The sequence below is a fragment of the Nilaparvata lugens genome, chromosome 7 (assembly GCF_014356525.2).
Source record: "Nilaparvata lugens isolate BPH chromosome 7, ASM1435652v1, whole genome shotgun sequence".
NCBI classification, from domain to species: Eukaryota; Metazoa; Arthropoda; class Insecta; order Hemiptera; family Delphacidae; genus Nilaparvata; species Nilaparvata lugens.
In genome coordinates this window covers 53,442,848-53,466,514 of record NC_052510.1, presented here as the reverse complement: position 1 = coordinate 53,466,514, position 23,667 = coordinate 53,442,848, and the positions used below count along the sequence as shown (strand labels likewise).

At 34.1% G+C, this 23,667-nt stretch overlaps 3 protein-coding genes across 3 annotated transcripts in view; 1 reads left to right on the top strand and 2 right to left on the bottom strand.

Annotated features, from left to right (window-relative positions):
- LOC111051654 overlaps positions 1-3,589 on the top strand; it is a 39,410-nt gene extending 35,821 nt beyond the window's left edge. The window contains 5 exon segments of the mRNA XM_039433153.1: positions 97-214; positions 431-585; positions 1,785-1,845; positions 1,848-1,926; positions 2,548-3,589. Coding sequence (XP_039289087.1) covers positions 97-214; positions 431-585; positions 1,785-1,845; positions 1,848-1,926; positions 2,548-2,734 — 600 coding nt within the window. The 3' untranslated portion in view covers positions 2,735-3,589.
- Positions 3,590-7,812: 4,223 nt separating this feature from the next.
- Positions 7,813-8,403, bottom strand: LOC111051653 (guanine nucleotide-binding protein subunit gamma-1-like). The gene has a single exon (XM_039433156.1). The coding sequence runs from the start codon at positions 8,258-8,260 to the stop codon at positions 8,048-8,050; it is 213 nt and encodes a 70-aa protein (XP_039289090.1). The 5' UTR covers positions 8,261-8,403; the 3' UTR covers positions 7,813-8,047.
- A 2,523-nt stretch (positions 8,404-10,926) lies between these two features.
- Positions 10,927-22,749, bottom strand: LOC111051652 (leucine-rich repeat transmembrane neuronal protein 2). The gene is made up of 5 exons (XM_039433155.1): positions 22,533-22,749; positions 17,788-17,976; positions 15,087-15,301; positions 13,969-14,183; positions 10,927-12,356 (listed from the first exon to the last, which is right to left on the bottom strand). The coding sequence occupies exons 1-5, from the start codon at positions 22,533-22,535 to the stop codon at positions 11,851-11,853; spliced, it is 1,128 nt and encodes a 375-aa protein (XP_039289089.1). The 5' UTR covers positions 22,536-22,749; the 3' UTR covers positions 10,927-11,850.
- Between the last annotated feature and the right edge of the window lie 918 nt (positions 22,750-23,667).

The following is a 23,667-nucleotide window of genomic DNA, read 5'->3' as shown; positions in this document are numbered from 1 at the left end:
CGTTGAACATAAATAACTAGATATGAAAATACAGAAATTGCTCGCTTAATATAATAGGATAGGAAATAAAATTGAATTTTCAATTATATGTTTCAGCTTCCTGTTTGGTTTAAAACAGCTGCACATGCTGTCTTTCCTGAACATTTTCAAACTGAGAGTACGTCAGCCACATTCACATTCAATAGTCCTGTACCGTTCCCCTGGAATACGAAAGGTAACTTACAAGCAATCATTAGATTTTTTTGTTGTCGCAGGATATTTATATTCTAATCTATAATTATAATTTAGATTTTGGAAATTTAAATGAAATTTGTGTTATCATAAAATGGTTTTTCAATCAACTTACTTACTTATTCATTCCAATAATTCAATGTATACCGTAAACTTGAAATTGGAAAATGTTGTGTAATAATGAACTGGTTTTGTGCAGGTCTTTGTGCAGTGAGCAAGAATGTCATCTTGACATTTGACAATGCAACTCTCGCCTCTACTATGCCTGAAGAATACACGCTGGCCGTTGCTGACTGCTCAGCTCACAAGCAATTTGCAATTCTCACCAAAAAAGTACCTGAAAGCGACACTTTGGTAAGTTATTCACTCTATTATTTATATTTTCAAATTGGTCAGAAAATTTAATATATTCACAGAGTACGTATTACAAAAGGTCATCTACAATAAATACCGTACGCGTGTGGAAATCGAGATACCATTTCACACTAGGTGGCTTCACTAATGAGCAAAAATGTATCAATAACGTTGCACTGATAAATGTCTGAGCTCATCGTGAATTGGTAAAGAATTTTCTACAACTAGGGCCTGTTTCATAAAAATGTCCCCTAATACAAGAAAAAGGATCACACACTACAACGGAAGAGTTTTTGCAATGGGAGGTATTTGATATGGGTTGATAAGAAATTATTGCAATCTTTGTTTGGTACCGTACCGTACACACACAATGACATATTTCAACTACTCCTATTAGCCTAAAGTATAATGAGTTTGTAAATTTTATGATATCTAAATGTAAACTGTTACAACTATGTAGCTTCGATAGAGGTTGTTTTATAGTTATTGTATTATAAATTGTTTCATTGTTTGACGATGCTTATTGCTTTTTTGTTAAGTTTTACGGCAAATAAAATTCTTGATTCTTGACTTATCATTCAGCTTTCTGTATGATACACGTCTAGTGTTTAGGTAGCCTTTTTTCGTATTTCAGTATTTTCAATTTATTTTGAACAGGCCCCATAGTTGAGAAATTCTCCACTGTTCTACCAGTGCACAGCAAATGTTGTTTCATGATCAAGAAAATTATCAATTTCAAATCAAGACATTAATACCAATGGATTGGAGATTCATACAATAACTTATGTCAATGATTAAAGGCCTAGTAGTAGAACTACATATCTGAACGACCTGACCCTTAACATACTCTTATTTCGAATAATTGATCCCTCGATGAATGTTCCAAAAATTCACATAGTATTCAGTACCTAATACATTTTGAAGACTATGAAGATTTTATGAGGAAAGATTTTAATAATTTATTGATATAACAGATGCGAAAGATCTTATACTAACTATTTCGATGAAACTTCGTTACCTTTTGAAGTACTACATTATTATCCTGAATAAATTCCAATCAATATAGCCTACTCCCATTGTAACGTTAAGTTCTATTCATACTACACAGAATTTAAATTTTGTAACCAACTCTCTAATCTAGGTGAATCTTGAGTTGTCTATTCAAGATGGTTATAATTCATATTTTTCATCTTTTACAGGTGGTGAAACTGTTATTTGGCACAAAAGACGTTGAAATAATACCGACATTGAGTGGAAAACTGAATTTGTACTGAATGGAATACCTCTTTCGGATAATGAGTTTACTCAAAACTTCGGAAACTCTTCAACCACAGATTTGCTGTAAGTCATTAAATCGTTGTACTCTTCATAATGAACTCCACTTTTTACAGCTAAGTCGATAGTTTAATTATTTTAGCTCTTTAGTTGGTGGTTGGTGGTAAATTCGCGGGCAATTAGTTTCCGACAGGTGTGACTCAAATTGTAATGGGGAAAAATTCCAGCAAAGATTAAACCAAATTTGCATTATTTCATCACATTACAACACTGTAGTGGTATTTATTCTTCAGTAATGCATATAATAGAAGAATATTATTATTCTGTTTGTATTATTGTTTCTTTTATAACCGGCATTGTGCATTGTGGTTTATCATTTTAGTGTTAATATTTTTCTATATCATATATAATATTTTGCTTCATCATATTAGTGTTATATGGTTTATCATATGGTTTACTATATCACTATCGTTTATCATATTAGTGATAATATTTTTCTATTGGTTTTTAATTAATTGTATAATAATTATATTGCATTTTTCTGAATAGTATCATTTAGGAGATAGGGAAAATAGGGATTGAGAGTATAATGTACAACCAGTTTATGATTGCTTCAATACATATTCAAAATTCTTCTTTTTCATTTTTATTTCTACTGCCGATTAAATCGATCAATTTCATTTTCAGAATTTTAGTGAAAGACAATGGCATGACTGAAGCTGAGTTGGAGAATGGAGTAGTTCTGCAGCACTATAACTCTACAATAGTTGTTCTCGTTCCTGGACTGTTCCGTAGTTTCACCTGTGGATTATGTGGAGACTTCAATAGTGACACTAACAACGACCCGATCCACATGTTCAACTACATCAAGTGAAACTTTCAGTTTGAAAACTAGAAAGAAAACGCAACGAAGTAGATTAACAACAGACTACAGACATGAAATTGGAAGACATTGACTTGTTCCTTTGATACGGCCTATCAAGTTGAAGTTGAAAACAGAGCATCTCTTCAAGCGAGTCTCAACTTGTACGATGTCTCTAATTTCATTTTCTATTGTAAATATTTCTTATTAGAGTTTAGAGTGATGAACTATGATGTAAAAATAATAGATGATTATGTGTACAATCAAGTTACTTTTCTTTTTGGATTCCAAGAAAAGTTTGGTATAGCCTACTCTATATTCTACAGAACGATTTCACGAAAACAATTATTTAGAAAACATAGGCCCGGTTGCACAAAAGCCGGTTGAATTTTAACCGTGATTAATTCTACTAGAACCAATCAGAGGTGTTTTTGAAAAGACGGGTTCTCTGATTGATTCTCGTAGAATTAATCACGGTTAAAATTTAACCGGCTTTTGTGCAGCCGGCACATAATTTTTTATAATTATTGAGGATTCTCTATTGTCTTGAGTAAATTACTGTCCATAGAAGCATAACGATTTAGAGGGAGTGGAAGATCTATTGGCAAGAGAATCTTTACATTCTGTATTAGACCAGCAAAAATAATAACTGCTGTGAACGTTTTATATTGGGCCAATTCTTATGCGCTCCTATATGTGCAGATTTCATCATTTTTTAAAATGTTATTGTGTCTAGAAGGAAAATTGAACTAAAAATACAGATAAAGTGGCCATCTTTATCAGTCGTCTGACTGCGTGGTTTTCAAACATACTGTATAATATCACATGTTGTAGATCTGCAGAAATTATAAATTCACTTGAGAAAAATTCATTTTATTAACCAACCCTTTCAAACTATACTACATATTTTGTATTCATGTTGAACTAAAGAATGAAAATCAAGTGCATATAAGATGCAAGCGGGCTCTTTATTATCCGATTTCTTGCCAACATAAAATTATGTTGGATTCAACGTCGGACCTTGAATGGGGTTGTTGATGTTGGGTCGAATGTTGGATGTCTAGTCGGATCAACTGGAGATCCAACACATCCGATATTCCAAGGTCAGCTGCCTAGTCAAGAGATGAAAGATCCGACTATAGTGAGGTCCACATTATAATGGCAGTGGAGAAAGATAGGAGAACAACGTTGCCGATCCTCAGTCTTGTCAATGCCTTCTATAGACGGTAGCTGATACAGGTTTATTGATGTAATATTAACTGTTCATTCTCGTTTAAAATAATCAATTATATTTTATTAAGCAAGAATCTATATTTTTCAACAATTTCATAATTAAGATGAAATTTTTTGTTAATTAATTATTAATTCTACATTGTTAAAAGCCTATCTGGCAACAGAGCAAAGCGAGAGAGATAGCGCTATCCGCTCTGGCTCTGTTGAATGATAGCAATACCATTGCTAATCAAACACTGCCATTATAACGTGGACCTCACTATAGGTCGTCTATATAGTCCGAATGGACGACCAATCGGGGCGAAAGTGGAGAAAGATACGGCTAGTGGTCTTACTACTGGTCCAACATTGCTGAACCACCAGTTGGACAGTGATTGACCTGCTTCAGTTGATTTCATCAGGTCAATGGTGAAAAATAATTAAATTTATTATACAGAGTGACCACGAGAAACATTTAAATTTTAGAAATAAAAAACAATATTAATTTTCAAGATACTATTTATCTGATTTTAGTAAAATAGTAGTGACAGTATGCCATTTACTTTGCGTAAAAAGAATTGGGTCAGGAAGGTGACGTCCTTCTTCCCTGAGGCAATTTTCTATTCTTTCCAGGAAGCTCTCCCTGATTTCAAGATTGTAGGAGATGCGCACTGGCCTCCTCGATCTCCGGACCTAAACATGTGTGATTCTTATTAGTCGGACATTTGAGAGCAAATTTATCGACATGGACCCCATACTTTAGATGACTTGAAAGCGGCTATTGAGGTGGCGTTAATTACTGAGGATGCACTGGAACGAGTGTTGAAGAGCTTCATGGACAAAATAGAAAATTGTCTCAGGAAAGAAGGACGTCACCTTCCTGACATAATGGTCTCTACGTTAAGTAAATTGTGGTACTCACAAATATTCCACTCGAGTTGAATAAATATTATCTTTGAAAATTAATATTTTAATATAATTAATAAATGTAAATGTTTCTCGTGTTCACCATTAGTATGTCTGACATAGAGACAAACTTGAGAATCAAGTGTCACTCAAATAATTATCATTCCTCTAAAGATAACTTATTTATCCACTGTAAATTTCTTAAGTTGAACACGTTTTGTTTTCTCTTGATATAATTTTCACTACTGAAGAGAAGTTTTTTTCTGAAGCACCATCCTTTGAAAATGAAGCTTGTTTCAAGGATTGAATACTTTTCAAAAGAGAATGCTGGTAAGGCATTTATAGTGGAATGAGTCAAAGGCTCGGTTGCATAAAAGCCTGTTCAATTTTGACCGTGTTTAAATAAAACAGAAAACAATCTTGCTTTCAAAAAACCTGCTCTGATTGGTTCTCGTGGCATTTAATCATGATTAAAATTTAAAAGGCCTTCATGTTATCTAGTCATAATCTATAATACAATCTTCAAATAAGTATTATTCATAGATCTATTTGAGATTGCTCATATTGATTGAGCACTTTGATCTTTGTAAACAGAGAAAATATGTACAAAATTTTAATTTATATTGCTGATTATTTGTGTTGTTTTTCACTTTTACATTAATTGGTATTTTTGTTTTTTTAATATTATAATTCGTTTCGAGCTCAAGCTAATAATATTCAAACATTATAGCAAGCAGTTGTATAATAGAAACTTTCCATTACATTCACATGAATTGCATAAATATAAGTTAGTATTTGGGAAGAGATTAAAAGCAGATTCGAAAAGACTAATTGACATTATTACAACGTACATTTAATATTATTATATAGACATTCCACTTACAAGTTTCACAACGAATGAACATTTCATGTAATAAATATTGCTCTACGACATTGATTAACATTAATATAATTCAAATATGATATGAAATAGTTTACTTTGAAATCAGATCATCAATCTAATAAAACAATTCCAAACATTTATCAGCTTTATAGAAATATGCTTCCAAGAAAAATACAGATTCAATGTAACTCATACATGAATAATATTGCAATATCAAAATACTTTGGTTGTTAACAGGAACGGATCGAATCATAGTTCCAAAGTTAAAACTATAAAATATTCAACTTTTAAATAGAATTACTTTCAAAAATCACGTTCAGTCTTTGAAGATTGAAATACACACTACTCTATAACAAATCTACAAGTGTTTTCGTCTATAAATTGGCACAACACCTTGTATTTTGTAATGTATCAAATTAAAAATTTTGGACCAGGAAGTAATAGTTATGGCAGTTATATGAGAAACGAATATTTTCCACAATATCTAGGCTACTACAATTTTTCACATTCTAAATACAATACTACTACAGTACCTATTCTGAGATAATTGTATATAGACAAAACATGACTTGTTTGTACTACGATATTGATTCTAAGCTGAAGTATACAAGCTTTAATCAGAAAACTACAAATGTTAAGTTTCTCTATAATAAAACTCTGTAAGACACTATGGAGTAGCCTACATGAATTGATTAGAAGAGGGGAAAAATAGTGTTTACATCAAGTTAATGAGATGGAGAGATCTTAGAATTAATTGAATTGAAAATCTACAAATTATATCAAGTTACTTGACCTGCAAAATTACTGAAAGAGTTCTAACAAAAATTCAAAGAAGCCTAATACATAGAATGTTATTGCAAAATTGATTTGTATTTTGATAACTGCTAATTCAAAAGTGAATGATAAACAAAATGTAAATGCATTAGGTTGTCATAACTCAAAGAAGTGATGTCTAGTAAAATAACGATAAAAATAAGAAGAATTGGAACTAAATGCAATCAATTTATCATGTATGAATGATTTCTTATTGAGCTCAGATTAGATTGATGCGTTGTCTGTTATTGAAAAAATCATTAATTTCAACTACCAACATTACTGTTGTTTCATGAGTCTTATGACCTTGATGAGTAAGTAAATTTATTGAATTTAATACATTCATTTGAAAGTTACAAAAAAAGAATGTAGTACAATGCTGAATCTTGAAAAATGTTACCGGTATGAAATGCCAATTTCCAGCTTGATTTGTTCGACTGGCTCACAAGTGATTTTTAATTCAAATAAAAAGTTTTAATAAAAGTTAATAGAAATGAACTGATAAATTATTTTGAAGTAAGGCTTGTTTTGTGTTTGGCAACCAGTGGTTAGCCAGAGAGCCATAATTGGTGGCCGAGTGTAAAGCACGTTGGGACACCAGGATTGGCCTTCTTCACACTTGCCGATTGGCATTCAGAATTGTTCTCTGATTAGCTGTTTCTCACTAAACAGCTGATTCTCAGCTAATCGGAGGACAGTTCTGAGTATCTGCCGACAATAATTGGTAAGTTAAAAACGGGCATTCTGGCAACATGACAACCCTAGTGAAAGAGAACGCAATAAGAGCTAATGCCCTACGACTTGCTTGAACACTTGGCAAAACACTGGTGGTTTAATGAAATACAAGCCAAAGGTAATCTATCAAGTCCAAAAATTGTTTTAAAATTTTCTACCATTCAAATCGTAAGTATAATCAATAATAAAGTAGTCTACATAAACATTGTTATAACATAATATACTAGGTACTCTGAATTTTAATAACCAGAAATTCACCAACTTTTCATTTTTTGTAAAGGCATGCATAGATTAATTTTTATTCTTCTTTCTAGCTGATCAAACGAGCTGCCTAAACTTACTAACCACAAACAACAATTACTAGAATCACGAGGATATGCTTATTTGCAATAATTGTCATAATGCTGCTTTTAAAAACTTGAAATTACCTCAAAACCTAACCTTGCTTGAACAAATTTAAAGTAGTGTTCTGATCGAAATATTAGCAAAATGATACTTTGAAGCAGCTTGAAGAGTTTACATTACGATTATTACTATACGCTATACGATAGAATCGTCAAAAAATAGGATAATATGAAAACATGGTATTTGTTCAGAAAAGTTTTCTATTGGTGTTTCCCCATGATTTTCTAATCACTACAGACAAATTTACAATTGATACATCCAAATTCTCATGTTCTAAATTGGTCCCGGAATCGTTCCATACTTCAAGTTACAAAACTTATGAGCACACAATGAATTAGTTGAAGTATCATCCTGATGAACATTAGCAAACCTCATAATAATGTGCAACTGCTCTTTTCTCGGAATGGATTTGCTTTTTGAGAACTGAAACCAACCAGTAGGCAGTCCTCTTGTTCATGTTCCGATATGAACTTCATTATGTCCTGCACAGCCTGGGAAACAGTAATACGTTTAATTGCTGCTTCCCTTCGCAGTTGTTCGGTGATTTGTCTTTGATGCTGCAAATTGGCAATCATCATGTCCATTACAGCCGTATCGGAAAGACCTATTTTATAGGGCGTGGTTAAACCGAATACACAAACTCACTCCAACCTGCAAAATGCAGGCGAAATCACAAACAGTATCGATGTATCACCGTCGAATTAATACCAATAATTCTCACCACACGAAGTAGATAGATTTACAGATTTGAAAACTCTTCAAATTACAGCTAAATAAGCTAAACTGAATCAACAAGTAGTCCAATGAACTTCTCTTCAACTCACAACGCAGGATGCAACAAATAGCAAATACGTCACAATTTGACAGACTGTTTTCCTGGCAAGGGCTGTTATGTCAATTGCGCGCGCATACAAGAATTTTTCAATATTATAATGTTGGTACTGTACCATTAATAACAATTGAATGTTCAGATAACAAAAATGCAACGCAAATTATCAATAATGAAATATAATTTTATTAATTGATCATTACTGAGTAATTTATTTTATCAATTCATACTATAGGATAGGTTTTTAAACATACGCCTTTGTGCACACACTGGCTGGTTTAAAGAAGCGATTGCTCGATCAGAAAGTGGAAGTACTAAACTCTTCGATAAGTTGTTGAAGTGTCAGACATAATCACCATAATAAACAGGATGATAATTTATTTATTATTCACAATATGATAATGGAAACAACTGGTTGGAAACCAAATTATGCTCCCTAAACATAACAAAAAGACTAATATACAATTCGTATTAAAAACAAAAATTATTAGAGAAGTTCATTGAAAAAAGTTTAAATTTAAGAAGATAAATTGCTATAGAGAGGAAAACTTAATTATGTAGTTCACTGCCACAGCCACAGAATTTCATAGGGTTTTGTTTCAGTAAAATTTTAGGAAAAATCAATTCTGATGGATTTTAGTTTTTAACCAACATATCTTCATCTGATTGTCACCATTTAATGTTTGTATCAAAATCCTTCTGGGCTCAAATAGATTTTGAGGTATATTTGATAAAAATTTCTTCAATTTCCAAAAAAACTCGAATTTTCAGCTTTAACAATCATTAACTTCTTTGTCCTCAGGGCGGGGCGCCGGCCTTAGGCCTCACGTTCGACAAAAATAAATTGTTGTAGCAACTTCGGGAACCCTGTTCTTTCACTCCTCCTCCGTCTCAAGGCCCAGGAAGCGGGCGGTCCAGTGGCTGGCGGCTGTCAGTAGTGTCGGCTTCGAGGGGCAGCTGAAAAGATGCTCTGTGCTGTGGGGTCCGCCGCCACAGTCAGGATATGAATCATGCACACCATCAGTGATTCTGGACATATAACTGTTCAAATCACAGAGTAGCCCGATCTCAGTTGAGCAAGGGTGGTGCGGGTTCTGGTGACAAAAAATAAATTCTTGTCAGTACGGTATAAAGGAGTGATTAGTGATGATTGATCGCAACACAGGTGATTAGGGCGCGCTGTCAAGATAGACTCTCAGGCCCAGTGCGTGCATCGCACAGCACAAGTGAAGGGGCCCGCAGTCCGCACTGAAGATTAGATTAGCCCGCATCTGCTAGGGCCGGCCCTGCATTGTCCTTACATAGTGTTCTCGTGTAAGTAGGATATATATATTGTAAGGTTTCTAGAATCATGATCTATTAGAATCACCAGTTTTATTCAGCATTTCCTTGTGGGGAAGGGCATAAGGACACTTAAATTATAAAATCTCATTTAATTATATTTGCCGGCCAGATAGCCGAGTTGACTAAGGCGTTGCACACTTCAGTATGCTAGTGCTACCGGTCGTGGGTTCGAATCCCGCTGAATCCCCTGGATTGGGCATGGACGTTCGTTAGATCATCTCATAACTCACCATCGCACTTCCCTTCACCCAAGCACAAGCAAAAAGCTAATGTGGGCATCATCCGCAATAAAAAAAAACTTTCTACTCATAACTTTTGAAATAATGATCAGATTCTTTTGTAATGGGCCATCTTTTGTACTTAGCTCGTCAGTGTTTAAAAACCATGTCACAAGTCACAGTGTATCTTATACACTGATTTAAGATACAATTTTGATATACGTATCTAATCTAATTATATTTATAATGGGTACGGTAAGCATAAGCAATGTGAGACAAGTCTTTGAATGTTAGTTGAAATTATATATTATTAATTCTTACATTACGACATAGGATTCATTCTAATCTAAACTAGAGTACGGTACAAAGTTAATAATTAATTTATGTATGATAAGAACATTGAAAGTGAAAAATATTACTGTTATTAATAATTATATAAAAATATGAAATTTGAAATCTACATATCTGAAAATATTAAAAACATTTAAGCCATTTTGACTTTTTAGATCTATACAAAACAATATGATCACTTATTAGAAAATCATTTTGGCAGTAGAATTGAAGAAAGTTTTTATATTTATAAATTAGTAACAAAATTAATATAAGTAGTAATTGAATAATACTTCATAACTAAAATTATAATACCCTGTATTTTTTTAATTGTTCATAAAACTGTTTTAAATTATTAACCATGGTTCTCAATAACTGCTTTTCAATACTAGAAAAATATTTCAGTTCTTAAGTAGATGAGTCTTCTACTCCAGTTCATACAACCTATAATGAATTTTAATATAACAACAAATTCTTCCAAGTAATAAGAATAGAAGAAATAATAGAATAGATTAACAACTGAACTAGCTAAAATAATGCTTCAAGTATTTGTAAAACCATGTGGAATAGAATCATTACAATATCATTTTTTAAAACAGTGTTTAAAGTATTTGTAAAATCACATGGAATAGAATCATTACAATATCATTTTTAAAGGACGGAATAATTACAGTTCAATAAAACTGTAATCCATCATAAATTGTTTACTCTTATCACAGTATAATACAATATAAATGCAGTGTTAGTATCATTAATGTCATTAGTAAGTTTTAAAAATAAAAAGTCCACAATACTATATTCAGCAGCCTTAAATAGTTGATGAGTCCGACTGAAAGTATCCTTGAGTCTAATTCAATAACATATCCTTGAATTAGAATGATAAGGTACGAGCTACATAACTCATTAGTTTCTCAATGTAAGTTGGCAAGAGAGTAAACAAATAATATCAATAGATTCCAGTTTAAAAGACGTCCTGAACACCATGTAGTGTTAGATAATACCAATGTATATAGAATATATCACAAATGTATCAAGGATACATCATACTGTCACTAGAGATGTGTTGTCACGGAGCAGAGCTCTTAAATAGAGCTAAAGTTAAAGATTATTAGAGTGTACCTGATGAACGGTCTCAGATTCACTTTGAGCAATTTTTCCAGTAGTGGAGGGCAACATATGGCTAAATGTGAACCATTGCCAAATAGAAACAGCTTCTTACAATGAGTCTGAAACCATCTAGTGAAATATTGAACCGGGAAAGAGAATAGTATTATCCTAATAATATAATATTCGAAAGGCTTTTATTGGTGGGGAGTTCCTGACGGAAGTTCCACCTTGCCAGAATATATCATTCAAGCCGTCAATGGATGGGGTTGTCTAAAGGTAAAGCTCTAAACATTTCCAGGACAACACATCTCAAGTCTCCTGCCTACTAATATTATGCTGATATTGTTCAAACATCCATTTCAGGCAATTCGCTTTTTGTTATAGAAGTGTAGTGAACTTTTTTGGTGACTGAATGGAATGCAGGAACCAGAGTTTGTTCGATACGGCTTCTGTGCGAGTAAATGTTCAAAGCTAACGATGCGCATAGAGACAAAAACAATAGAGAGGTCAGAAAATAGCTGTTGCTATCGATGATCAGCGGCTGCATTTTGATCAATTTGGCATTGCACTCGGGTAGTTTGTACTGGTTGCTCTGTACACAGTGCAGTTTGTTCTTGTTTCGTACGTCGACTTTGGTAGAGTTCAACCAGTTGTAAATGTCCTCACAGTTACAGGACAGAGGATTGTTGGAGAGGTCAATTTCGAGGTCATGTTGACGGCTGGTTACCGCTTCGTCCAAGCGAGCGCGCTCTTTTGGCGTCAAAGTGTAGATCGAATTGCTTTCCAGATCGATGAAGCGTAAATTTTTCATGCACGTTATATTGAAGCTCACACCATGTAGATTGTTTTGGCCTGCAACGAAAATAAAATTGACATTTTTTTTATGTTTATAGTCAATTAATACGAATCCCTGGTGCAAGTTTGGAACCGCAATAGTCTTAACTAGTATAATATACTTAACAAATTATAATATATATATATAACAATAGACGGCTTCTCTGATTGGTTCTCGTGGAGTTAATCACGGTTAAAATTCAATCGGCTGTTGTGCAACTGACACTAATGAAGTGAAAACGCACTCACTATAGGTAATGAAGATAGTTTCGACCTGGTGTGGGTCATCATATTATGAGCGATCGAAGTTGAAGAAGAAAATAGAACTTGGATTTTTTAAAAACACCTATGGCCCAGTTGCACAACAGCCGGTTAAATTTTAACCGTGATTCATTTCACGAAAACCAATCAGAGAAGGCGTTGCGTTTCTGAAAAGACGGCTTCTCTGATTGGTTCTCGTGGAGTTAATCACGGTTAAAATTTAATCGGCTGTTGTGCAACTGACACTAATGAAGTGAAAACGCACTTACTATTGGTAATGACGATCGTTTCGACCTGGTGTGGGTCATCATCACACTGTACAAAATTACTCTAATGGCACTCATTTCATTAGTGGAAAAGTATGAATATGTAACAGAGAAAATAGAATTTGACCAACCATTATGTTATGTAGCTTATTTGGTAAAGGCATTATTTGAAACAACCTACATTAGAGCCTCATCCACTGGTTAATTAGCCATTATTAGATATGTTTTGTAAAAATTCTTCATCCCATTGCGAATTTCAACACATCAACATCACCAAAAAAAAAATGTTTAAATAATTGAATTAGATCAACTCTACATAAATAGTTGCTCTACATGATATAATAAATTAATAATATTGTGAACAAAACAATCAAATTGAAATTTTTGAACAATCTAACAAACAAATTGAATTAGATCAACTCCTATTTTTATGGACATGTAACATTATCAAAATTTTGGAATGGAATAGTTTTGGGCTAAGCCTGTTGTTCCTACCCAATCATATTATTTTATATGATTTGTAATATTGTGTCCACGAATAAATAAATAAATAAAACTCTATATAAATTGTTATCATAGAGAAACAATAGCGTAAGTAGATATCCCATGGTATAGGTCGTTTATGTCGCAACTTTTACTGTTATCTCAAGCCGATTACTGTTGATTATTGTCGAATTTTACTGGTTTTTTTTTGGGGTGAGAGTGTATAAACGGCACAATATAAGAGACTACCAGTGTCACACAGCTTCACGGGAAAGAATTAAATGAACATGTAATGGGCTTGAGATAACAGTAAGAGTTGCGACATAAACGCCCTATACCATGGAATATCTACTTACGCTATTGTTTCTCTATGTTGTTATTCTCTCTATATAATATAAGAAAAACAATAATCACTTCACAAGAAGTATGATGGATGGTGGAGAAGAAGCCCTCAATAGAACTGTTGAGAAGTTGACCTTAAGATGAGTTCAATTCAATTAATACTGTAGTTGTTGTTGAGCACTTCTTCAAAGCAATAAAATTTTATCCTTTTTTAAAATAGTTTAATGGAAAGAGAGATAAAACTTTCAAATATAAAGTAATAATTAGACCCAGCTCACCAATATGCAGATCCTCCAGACTAGGCAAATCACAGAATACTTGTTCGTCATCAAATTGAAAAATTTCATTTTGTTCCAAATGCAATTTTTTCAGCTTTTTCAGCTCGCTTGAAACAAAAATGTCATGCAAATCGGCTGCTAGATCTTCTGGAGTGTTGTCAGCAAAAGCATCAGTCAGGTGGAGCTCTTCCAGATTTTCAAAATTAGAAAATAATCTGAAATTAAGAAAATTGAAAGATTAGTATTGCAATTATTTCGAAATGGCAAAAAACTATACTCAGTGTAAAGAAAACAAGATTAAAATAAAGTATACATAGATGGGACTTGAAAATACAATAGTAATTAACAATAATGTTTAGAAAAGTGTCTATCATAGTTCTTTAATATTAATCCAGTTAGTTGGTATAAAATGAAATTGCTATGCAAAATTTAGGAGAACGTTTCTCTCATTGGATTTCTTATGTGGGTAGGATTTCTATGAATATATAAATTTGGCGCAAATAAATTGTATGAGAAGAGCTACAAAAAATTAGAATAAAAATGCCGTTTTTTCTCTAATACCTCTAAAATCATCCAATTTTTCCCTTACTAGATGGATGGATCACATCTAGAGAATCATCAAGAGAAAATCGCTGGTAGACCAGCAACATTTCTTTTTGTTCCATGTAGATTCAAAATCTACAATTTTTATACAGAAAATTCAGCCCTTCACAAGATAATATCCAGAAACCGTACAATTTAAAGATTTACCTATTAGTCCGGGAAAGGCGAGGTTATTAAACTTTTTTATGTTTCCATAGAAATTACTAGAATTACAAAGACATCTTCTAAGTTCAAATGAGATATACTCAAAATTCTTTTGATTTTGATGGATGATCGTTACAAGAAAATTAAAAACTATCAACGCATTTTCAATTGCGAAAATTTCCAAATGTTGTACCCTGTAATACACCGGGTTCAATACCCAGAATTTGATATACATTCCAGTACCTACTTAAAAATAATGTTGAATGGTTATTTAATAATAGCTATTCTATAATTAACATCATATGAAGCTGTAATAAGAGTTAAATATTCAATGTAAACAATTCGATAACTCATTTGAATTGTTATCTAACCTTGGATGGTGCTCCGTAGGATTGTCTGACGATATGGAAATATCATTGTGATTTAATATCAAACGTTGAACATTCGACACATGATGAAACGTTTTCCCTCTTATCAATTTAATATGGTTACCAGTCATGTCTACAATCTTCAATTTAGTATTATTATGAATCCCAAATATGTTCACTGGTAATTCTGATACATTGTTACCTCTGAATATGAGAACCTGAAACAAAATTTCAAATTCAGATCATTATTTGACAATACAATCTTCTTTTCTTTTGCTTGATCATGAGCTATTCTTGAGATTTTTATTGCGTGGGTAATGAGAAGCACGGACGCCCATATGCACTTTTGTAGGGGAGAGGGGGAGACAAGACTACAAGCCTCTGAATAGCGAAGTTCTGGAATAATTTGATAATTTTTGAATATAATATGATACTGTGTCGGAGGGTTTTAATTCTTCTGGATTTCAGTTCATCCTGTCTTCATGATAGTTAACCTTCCGGTAGTCGCGCCCTTCTCAATCACACGAGCAGTCGCCTGTTGTATTTTGTACAACATTCAATTTTCCAAGTGTTACGTACTCTGTTTACTGTCAAAACATATTAATTGTATAATTACTTTTCCATCTTCTTGGATCATTCTACGCCTATAAACATTTTGATGAACATTTTAGTATCTCACAGCCCAATAAGGTACATCAAGCAAAGCCATCAATTCTGTGTCATTGGTTCGTTTACAGTCTTTCCCTATCTTAAACACAGTGCAACTTATGCACTGTCGCGACTAAATGGCACCTAAAGACTGAACCATTGCTCGGTTGATACTGCAACTCAGTGGAGTGATGGGGGGAAATTTTTGGAATGCATAGGTGACTCATTCACTGACACCACCCCATTCAATAGTTTTGTGCAGCAAAAAAAAACTGACACTGTTGTACTTTTTACAAAAGCGCGACTGCTGGAAGGTGAAATAAAATCTAAAAGGTTCTGTTTATTCATTTTTCAAAAGTAAAGGTTTGAAAGGTTGGGTTTTCACTTTTGAATGGCAATATGTTGTATTATTTTAAGCTCCGTTAGCACAGTGACAGTTTAAACTAAATTTCATTTTAAACTGGATTAAATCAGGACTTCCTATATAGGAGGTCCTGATCAAATCAATAAGTCTTGTCTGTTCATTTTGAGTTCTTGTGGTTCATTTTGAGTGTAAGCCACCAGCTGATTAAATTCAGTTTTTTAAGCTTTGACTGTGCAAACGGCCCAAAGTGTTTTAATAATAATTTGAGATAATAATCAAAAAGAACGAAAACGCTGACCAAACAGCTGATCAGGATGAACTGGAATACAGAATGAAACCAATTATTTACCTAGAATCAGAGGAAACTTCTATACCTAGGTTTATTCTCAGGTATTCTGAGCTAGAATTCAATCCAATGTATCCGATGTATTCCAAATACATTGGATGAAACGAATGTCACCAACTGTATCCACTGGACTTTCTTAAAACAACAGGAATTTAACGTACTGAAGTTGCCTACCGTACCGAGGCTGACTTTTGATCAACTGGGATCTCGATGAATAGATGACACTCAAAGAAAAAAGCCACTCAAAGCAAGAATTAAAGATGGAAAAATAATCAATTTCTTCAGTTAAATAAAGATTTGGTTGCAAATTTATACATTCTAATCAGGCTGTCCACTAACGGTAGAACATGCAAGTACATACATGTACATACATAGTCAACTTAGATTGTTGTGTCATCACAGTAAAACGCTTCAAGCAAAATTTTTCGAGGATTTAATATCTCCATCTTTTTTTTTATTTATTCTTCGCTGCTCTATTTGAGGTTGAATTATTTTTCTTCAACTATAATTTGTAATTTTCCAGTGGTTTATTCATCGTTATTTAGGGTTTATTCTATGTTAAGAGCCTCTCTCCCTGATGACAGCTGTGATGACACAACAATGTAAGTTGACTGTGTATGTACATGCATGTTCTACCGTTAGTGAACTTACGTAAATTATTGGAAGATATAACCTAGGGGCGGTTTCCGAGCTCGGGATTTAGCCAAGTTCTGGACTTTTAACAGCTGGAGTCAGAAAATTGGCTTTCCGAAACGGGGAGTAGTCTCAGTTTTTATGATAATCTTCATTTTCTCATTTCTATAATTATTGGAAACGTTTTTCCTTGACGAAATGAAACATTCCTAAATAATCCAAAATATTGAAAGAAAAAGACTAAGAAATTGTCAAAAACCACTGATTTATTGATAATTAGAAAGACCGGTATCGGTTATTACACCATTGTCAATCTCTGATAAACTCAGAGACAATTTCTTAGTCTTTTTCATTCAATATGAATAATTACCACAATATCAACTTCTCAACTACACAAAAAGTAATCCAAAATAGCTGAAACTTTACACTATTTTCTCTTTATTTTATTTCATGTGCAATTTTCCAGATTTTTGAAATTTAATTTAATCGTGATCTGCGACTACGCCCTGTTTAGGAAAGTCAATTTTCTGACTCCAGCTGTTTAAAGTCTAGAACTTAGTCAAATCCCGAGTTCGGAAACCGGTCCTTAACGTTATAAGATCATGAGTAATAATATTGTTCAAACGTCGATATGCCATATAGATTACAATCGGTAAACGTGAATTGGAAATGACAAAAATATAACTTAAATTAACGTATCAGATAAAATATACCTCAGTTTCAGGGGGAAGTCTCTGCAGCATGGAAGCATCTGTGAATCCCGTATACGAGCAGTTGACCACGTAATGATCTCCAGAGTAATCTTGTCTTCCACAAATACACTTATTGCTAAATGCCGGAGGACAGGAGCTGCTTCCAGCCGCCAATGCTACTAACGATGTTATTATTAATATTTGGAACATCTGTAAAAATACAATTTATAAATATTTAGTTCATCCATCAATATCCTCAGTCATTGGTACAGAAAGTTACAACTAATTCTAAGAATCAATACTTACTGTGGGCCATACATTAAGGCTGTGCAAAGGCTAAAATTAAACTTTCTACTGGTAATGTTTTTCGAAGTTTTTCGATTTGTATATCATCAAGCAGTCAAAATAAAAAGTTTTCTCAGGAAAACAATTTTTTCTGATCATTACTTTTCAAGATATGAGCGCCTAAAGTTTAAATTTTGGAGACAGAACATTTTAAATTCGATAAGAGATAAATCCATGAGATTTAGGGGATTGATTCTTCATGGTATTGTTGATCTAGTAAAACAAAAATTTTCTGAAACTATCAATTTTTGATAAAATTATCCAATTTACTAAAAATGACCAAAACTGGAATGACCAAGAATGTTGTCCCAAAAATTTCAACTTTAGGCGCTCATATCTCAAAAAATAATGATCGGAAAAAAATTTTTCCTGAGAAAACTTTTTTATTTTGATAGCTTGATGATATACAAATCGAAAAACTTTGAAATATATCACCAATAGAAAGTTTATTTTTAGCCTTTGCACAGCCTTAAATGTATTAGTAGAGAATGAATTTATGCACAGATATAATTTATTTATTTTATAAATTGATACATACAATATCACTCTCAACTATGAATGATTGGGAAAAGAACAACAGACTTAAAGCCCAAAACTGTTCCTTTCCCAAATTTAGATAGAAATTGTTAGCAAACTAAGTGTGGGGCGCACAATTATTGAACTGAAAATGAACCATGCAGGGGCATTCAACACTGTCTTGCGCCCTCATATGTATATTATATCCATAAAGGAGGTGCTCGACATTGGCATGAGACGCCGGCTTAGCCACTGTCAACACTAGATGACTTCACCCACTAAAGAGTGGAATTCTCGTATAGAGAATCCATGCTTCAGCCATGTGGGCCTAGGCTAGACAAACCCAGCCTAGAGAAACCTATTCTATTCAATAATTAATTTTTATCTGAAGGCTGTGATATTGAAGTATAATAGACAAGGTTCTATTATTATTTATGTTTGGCTGATGTACATCTGTGATTAATTGTTACTTTGTTTGACCTGCCAGGAATGAGTTGTTATCAATTGGTAGGTATTGCTTTTTTTCTATTGTGGATGATGCCCACATGAGCTTTTTGCTTGTGCGTGGGTGAATTATTATGAGATGATCAAACGTCCATGCCTATTCAATGGGATTCGGCGGGATTCGAACCCGCGACCAGGTAGCACTAGCAGACTGGAGGGTGCAACGCCTCAACTCGGCTATCTGGCTGGCCAGATTTAATCATGTATAAAACTGCTCTGTTGTTGTTTTTTCTGTGATAATTCCATCAGAGACAAATAATTGAGATATGTTTACTCTATGATTATATCAAATTATTAAACTCTCCTGGTTTAAGAATGATACAATGAAACAGACAAAAGACTTCTTAATACATCGCACTCATTTGGACTTACAGTTTACTCAGTGAATAAATTGTTATTCAAGTTTATAGATAATGTATTACCGGTAACTCTTAAAATTATGACGAATCTATGTTTTAAAAGGTCTTGAGTTAAACGTAAAACATTATCATTATTATTTTGAAGTGTAAGCATATTAAAAGCAGAGTGAAAAACTCTACGGGCAAGAAGTGAACATTACAAAACAAGAGGCCAATATTAATGTGATCAATGAAGCCAGTAACAGGTGCAAGGAAGCCTGGGACCTAGTCAAGGGTGTCTCTGGATCTGGTCACTAATATGTAAATAATATCTGGTCACTAATATATGAGCCAAAAGTTCCTGCCTGACCTGATGAATTCAACCAGTTCCTGATCCAACAGGTTGAAAGAATGGTGGATTTGATACCAGAGAAGAATGAAACTGCTGGGGTTGTCCAAATACAGAGAGGTCAAAACACTAATTTTGAAAAGTGGGACTCAGTTACTGCCAATGATATTGTCCAAAAGTGACAAAGATAAAAGTACCCAATACATCTATCGCATGTCACTTGAGCTATTAAAATAAATCAATGATCCTGTAGCACACCCCCTCAGCATCGATTTGAACTCCTGCCTCGAGACAAGGTATTTTCCCACAGCACTGAATAATGTCAGAAAGGTGCCTATTTTCAAGAAGAAATGGGCAGCTATAAGCCAATCTCAATAATTCCAGCTCTGGCTAAGATATTTGAAGTATCCATGAAGAAACACCGCCGTATCCCAGCTGGTAATCTGAACTCCTTTGAGGCAGGTGACTCAGTGTCTCTTGCATTGGCGGACTTGAGTAAGGCATTTGAGTGTGTATCACATGATATAGGCCTACTTCTTAAGAATCTGGCCGCTTATGGAGTAACTGGTTCACTTATCACCACTTTCAGATCCTAACTATCTGAGAGGAAGAAAATACTCACTCTTGATGGAGTGAATACAGGTTCGTTTACAATGGAGTGCCTTAAGGTTCAGTGATAGGCCCTCTCCTGTTCCTGGTGTTGATAAACGACCTAGGATTTCTGGGAAACATCCAAATGCTTGCTGACGATTCCACTAACAATACAAGAGACAGAACACCAGATTTGTCTAAAACAGTAGCAGCGGATATTCTTGAAGAAGCCAAACAAAGGTTCATCAAAACGAACTGATACTAAATTAGAATAGAACGCAGGAAACCACATGCAGTCTTGGGCGGATCCAGTTCAGTGGCCTTGGAGAAGTGAAGCTTTTGTGTTTTACTCTAGATACTTGACTTAGCTGGTAGTGGAGTAGTCACATCAACATGTCTGCTTGAAACTCTCCAGGGTAATATTTCTTTTCAGACGACTGAAATACCTTTGATCCCCCGGAAGCATCTTACGGATGTATACTTTGCTATGTTACACAGTCTATAATAATAATAATAATAATAATAATAATAATAATAATAATAATAATAATAATAATGAGTTTCTGTTCATGGCGTGGTCATAGGTATGGCCACAAGTGAACAAGTCAAGAACATAAAAAACTGTCATAAGACAGGTCAAGAACAAAAATACACGTCAAAACACAAAAAGCAGCAAGACTAATGCAAAAAGTATCTACAGTCATATCAATTATTGTCTTCAGTTGTGGGGACATGCATCTGGCTGTAAAGAGGTAGCCTATTACTCCTCCAGAAAAAAGCACTCAGGATATTGAGCTAAGCAGGTTAACTAGACCATTATCGTCAGGCTGAAAATATTCACTGTGCTTAATCAATATATCTTGCTCTCCTTGTTGCATGCAAAAGATAACCACCACTTGCTGACAAGAAGAGCAGATAAACGCTCCTATAGCACAAGAGGAAGAGTAAAATTGGACGTTTCATTCTGCAGGCTGAGCAAGGACAAGACTGAGCAACGCTCTACCTGATGGCTGAAGGAGTGAAGAGCCTGGAGATCAGGTTAAGAGACGAATAAAGAAGTGGTTAGTTGATTCACCATTCTACGCTGTTCACGAATATTTTGAGGCCAAGAAATCAATATCTGAACCTGTGATACTTTTAATGACATGTTATCTTGAAAAACGTGCAAAACTATCTATTTTTAATTGTTTAATATGTTTGACTAAGTGAATAAACGTTATTTCTGACATAACTCATATGTCAATCCTATCCCTCAAGCACCAACTCAGATTCACTTCCAGACAGACAATCCAAACCTCTGGTCATGACTGATGAGAGAAGTATATAAGTATTAAAAACATGTTCCCCATTACAAACAGATGGATAGTCTCGTAGGGATAGCCCTATTACCATAGGTAAGAGAAGTATTGCTTTCAGAAAAAAATTAAGGTACCCCAATTTCTATACGTTTCAAGGTCCCCTGAGTCCAAAAAAGTAATTTTGGTCATTGGTCTGTATGTGTGTGTGTATATATGTGCGTCTGTGTACACGATATCTCATCTCCCAATAAACGGAATGACTTAAAATTTGGAACTCAAGATCCTTACAATAGAAGGATCCGACACGAACAATTTCGATCAAATGCAATTCAAGATCGAGGCTAAAATGTTGTCAAAGACAACAACGCGATTTTTCAAAAACGGTTCCAACGATATTTATTAAATTTATACCTGAAATAGTCATTGATAAGCTCTACCAACTGCCACAAGTCCCATATCTGTAAACATTTCAGGAGTTCCGACCCATCTATGCAAAGTTTGATTTTAGATTCCCAATTATCAGGCTTCATATACAATATAAACAAAAAAAATTGAGTGGAAAAGATTGAGTATGAAAATCTCTACAATTAATGTTTAGATCAGGACTTCACACTTTATCATTTTTCTGGTGAAAAACAGAATAAAAGTTGAAGGTATTTGTGCAGACCTAATAAATGGGCCTTAGTTTGTTTAGGCTACAACATAAATATTAACTTCATATAGTTTGATGATCTTCTAATATTCTAATTATTATTTGAGTACAGGCCAACATGAACATAACCCTAAAAATAACCTAATAATGATTCCGTGAAAATTCATACTCACCATGTACCATGAATAAGAAACTAAGAAAAGCTATAAATTAACTCGACTTTCCAATAATATAATATTTATTTTGTAATGAAAAAAATAAGACAAAAATTAAGAGCAACAGGTGCGCTAAATAGTTTTAGCGAAAACGAAAAGTAAACATTTTTTATTTTTCATCTTCAAAGACCTCTGGTAACTCCGGTTTTGGTTGGCAATTTCAATTTCAATTTGGACAAAGACATAAAGTCAGTAGATTGCTTTACGCTGCACCAATTCAATCTAGTTTCAAAAAGTTGAAATTGCTTGAACGATGTGTAGGAGTAATCTTTTTCTTTGATAAGCTTTATAGGAAAGTTTATATAGTGAGGTCCACGTTATATTAGTAGTGGAAAGGAGAGAGATAGGTGAACAACGTTGCCGAACCTCTGTCTTGCCAATACCTTTGGCAAAATCTTTGAAGCTCTTTTGTACACCCAATTAACTCAGTGCCTATTTCGAGGAAAACTCACTCTTCCCCCTAATCCATTAGGATTCTGAAGGTGAGGTTTTACCACAGACGCTGTTTGTAGTTTGGTGGCAGTATCCCTGTGTGACCTGACCAAGGCCTTTGATTGTGTTTCTCATTGTATATTGTTAAAGAAACTTAGAGACATGGAGTTCAGGGGGTGGCCCTTGGGTGGCTGAAGGATTATCTGGCTAATCATAGGCAGGTGGTGTCAATTGGTGGTGCTGAGTTGGATGCTCGTGATGTATGCTGTGGCGTGCCAGAGGGGTTCTATTCCTGGACCTTTCCTATTTCTCATCTTCATCGATGACCTCGGGCTGAATGGAAGTGCTCTGCTATTTGCAGATGACACAAGTTGTTGACATGGCAATACACAGGTCCACTTGTACTGAAGAAAAATCCACTCTGCACTACTGCACTTTGAGGCGGAATCCACCAATCTTCAGGGATTGCAGTTTAAATCTCCATGGATACATGATGGATGCCACATTGACATGAGAGAAGCATGTTGACATGATCTGCAAAGATCAATCAAACATCAATGACTGTTAAGAGTCACATATTTGATGCGCAAGCTGAGAGGTCATGTTTCTTTGGAGTACCTGGTTAGTGGTTACAGCATACTATAGCCTCTTCCACAGCCCT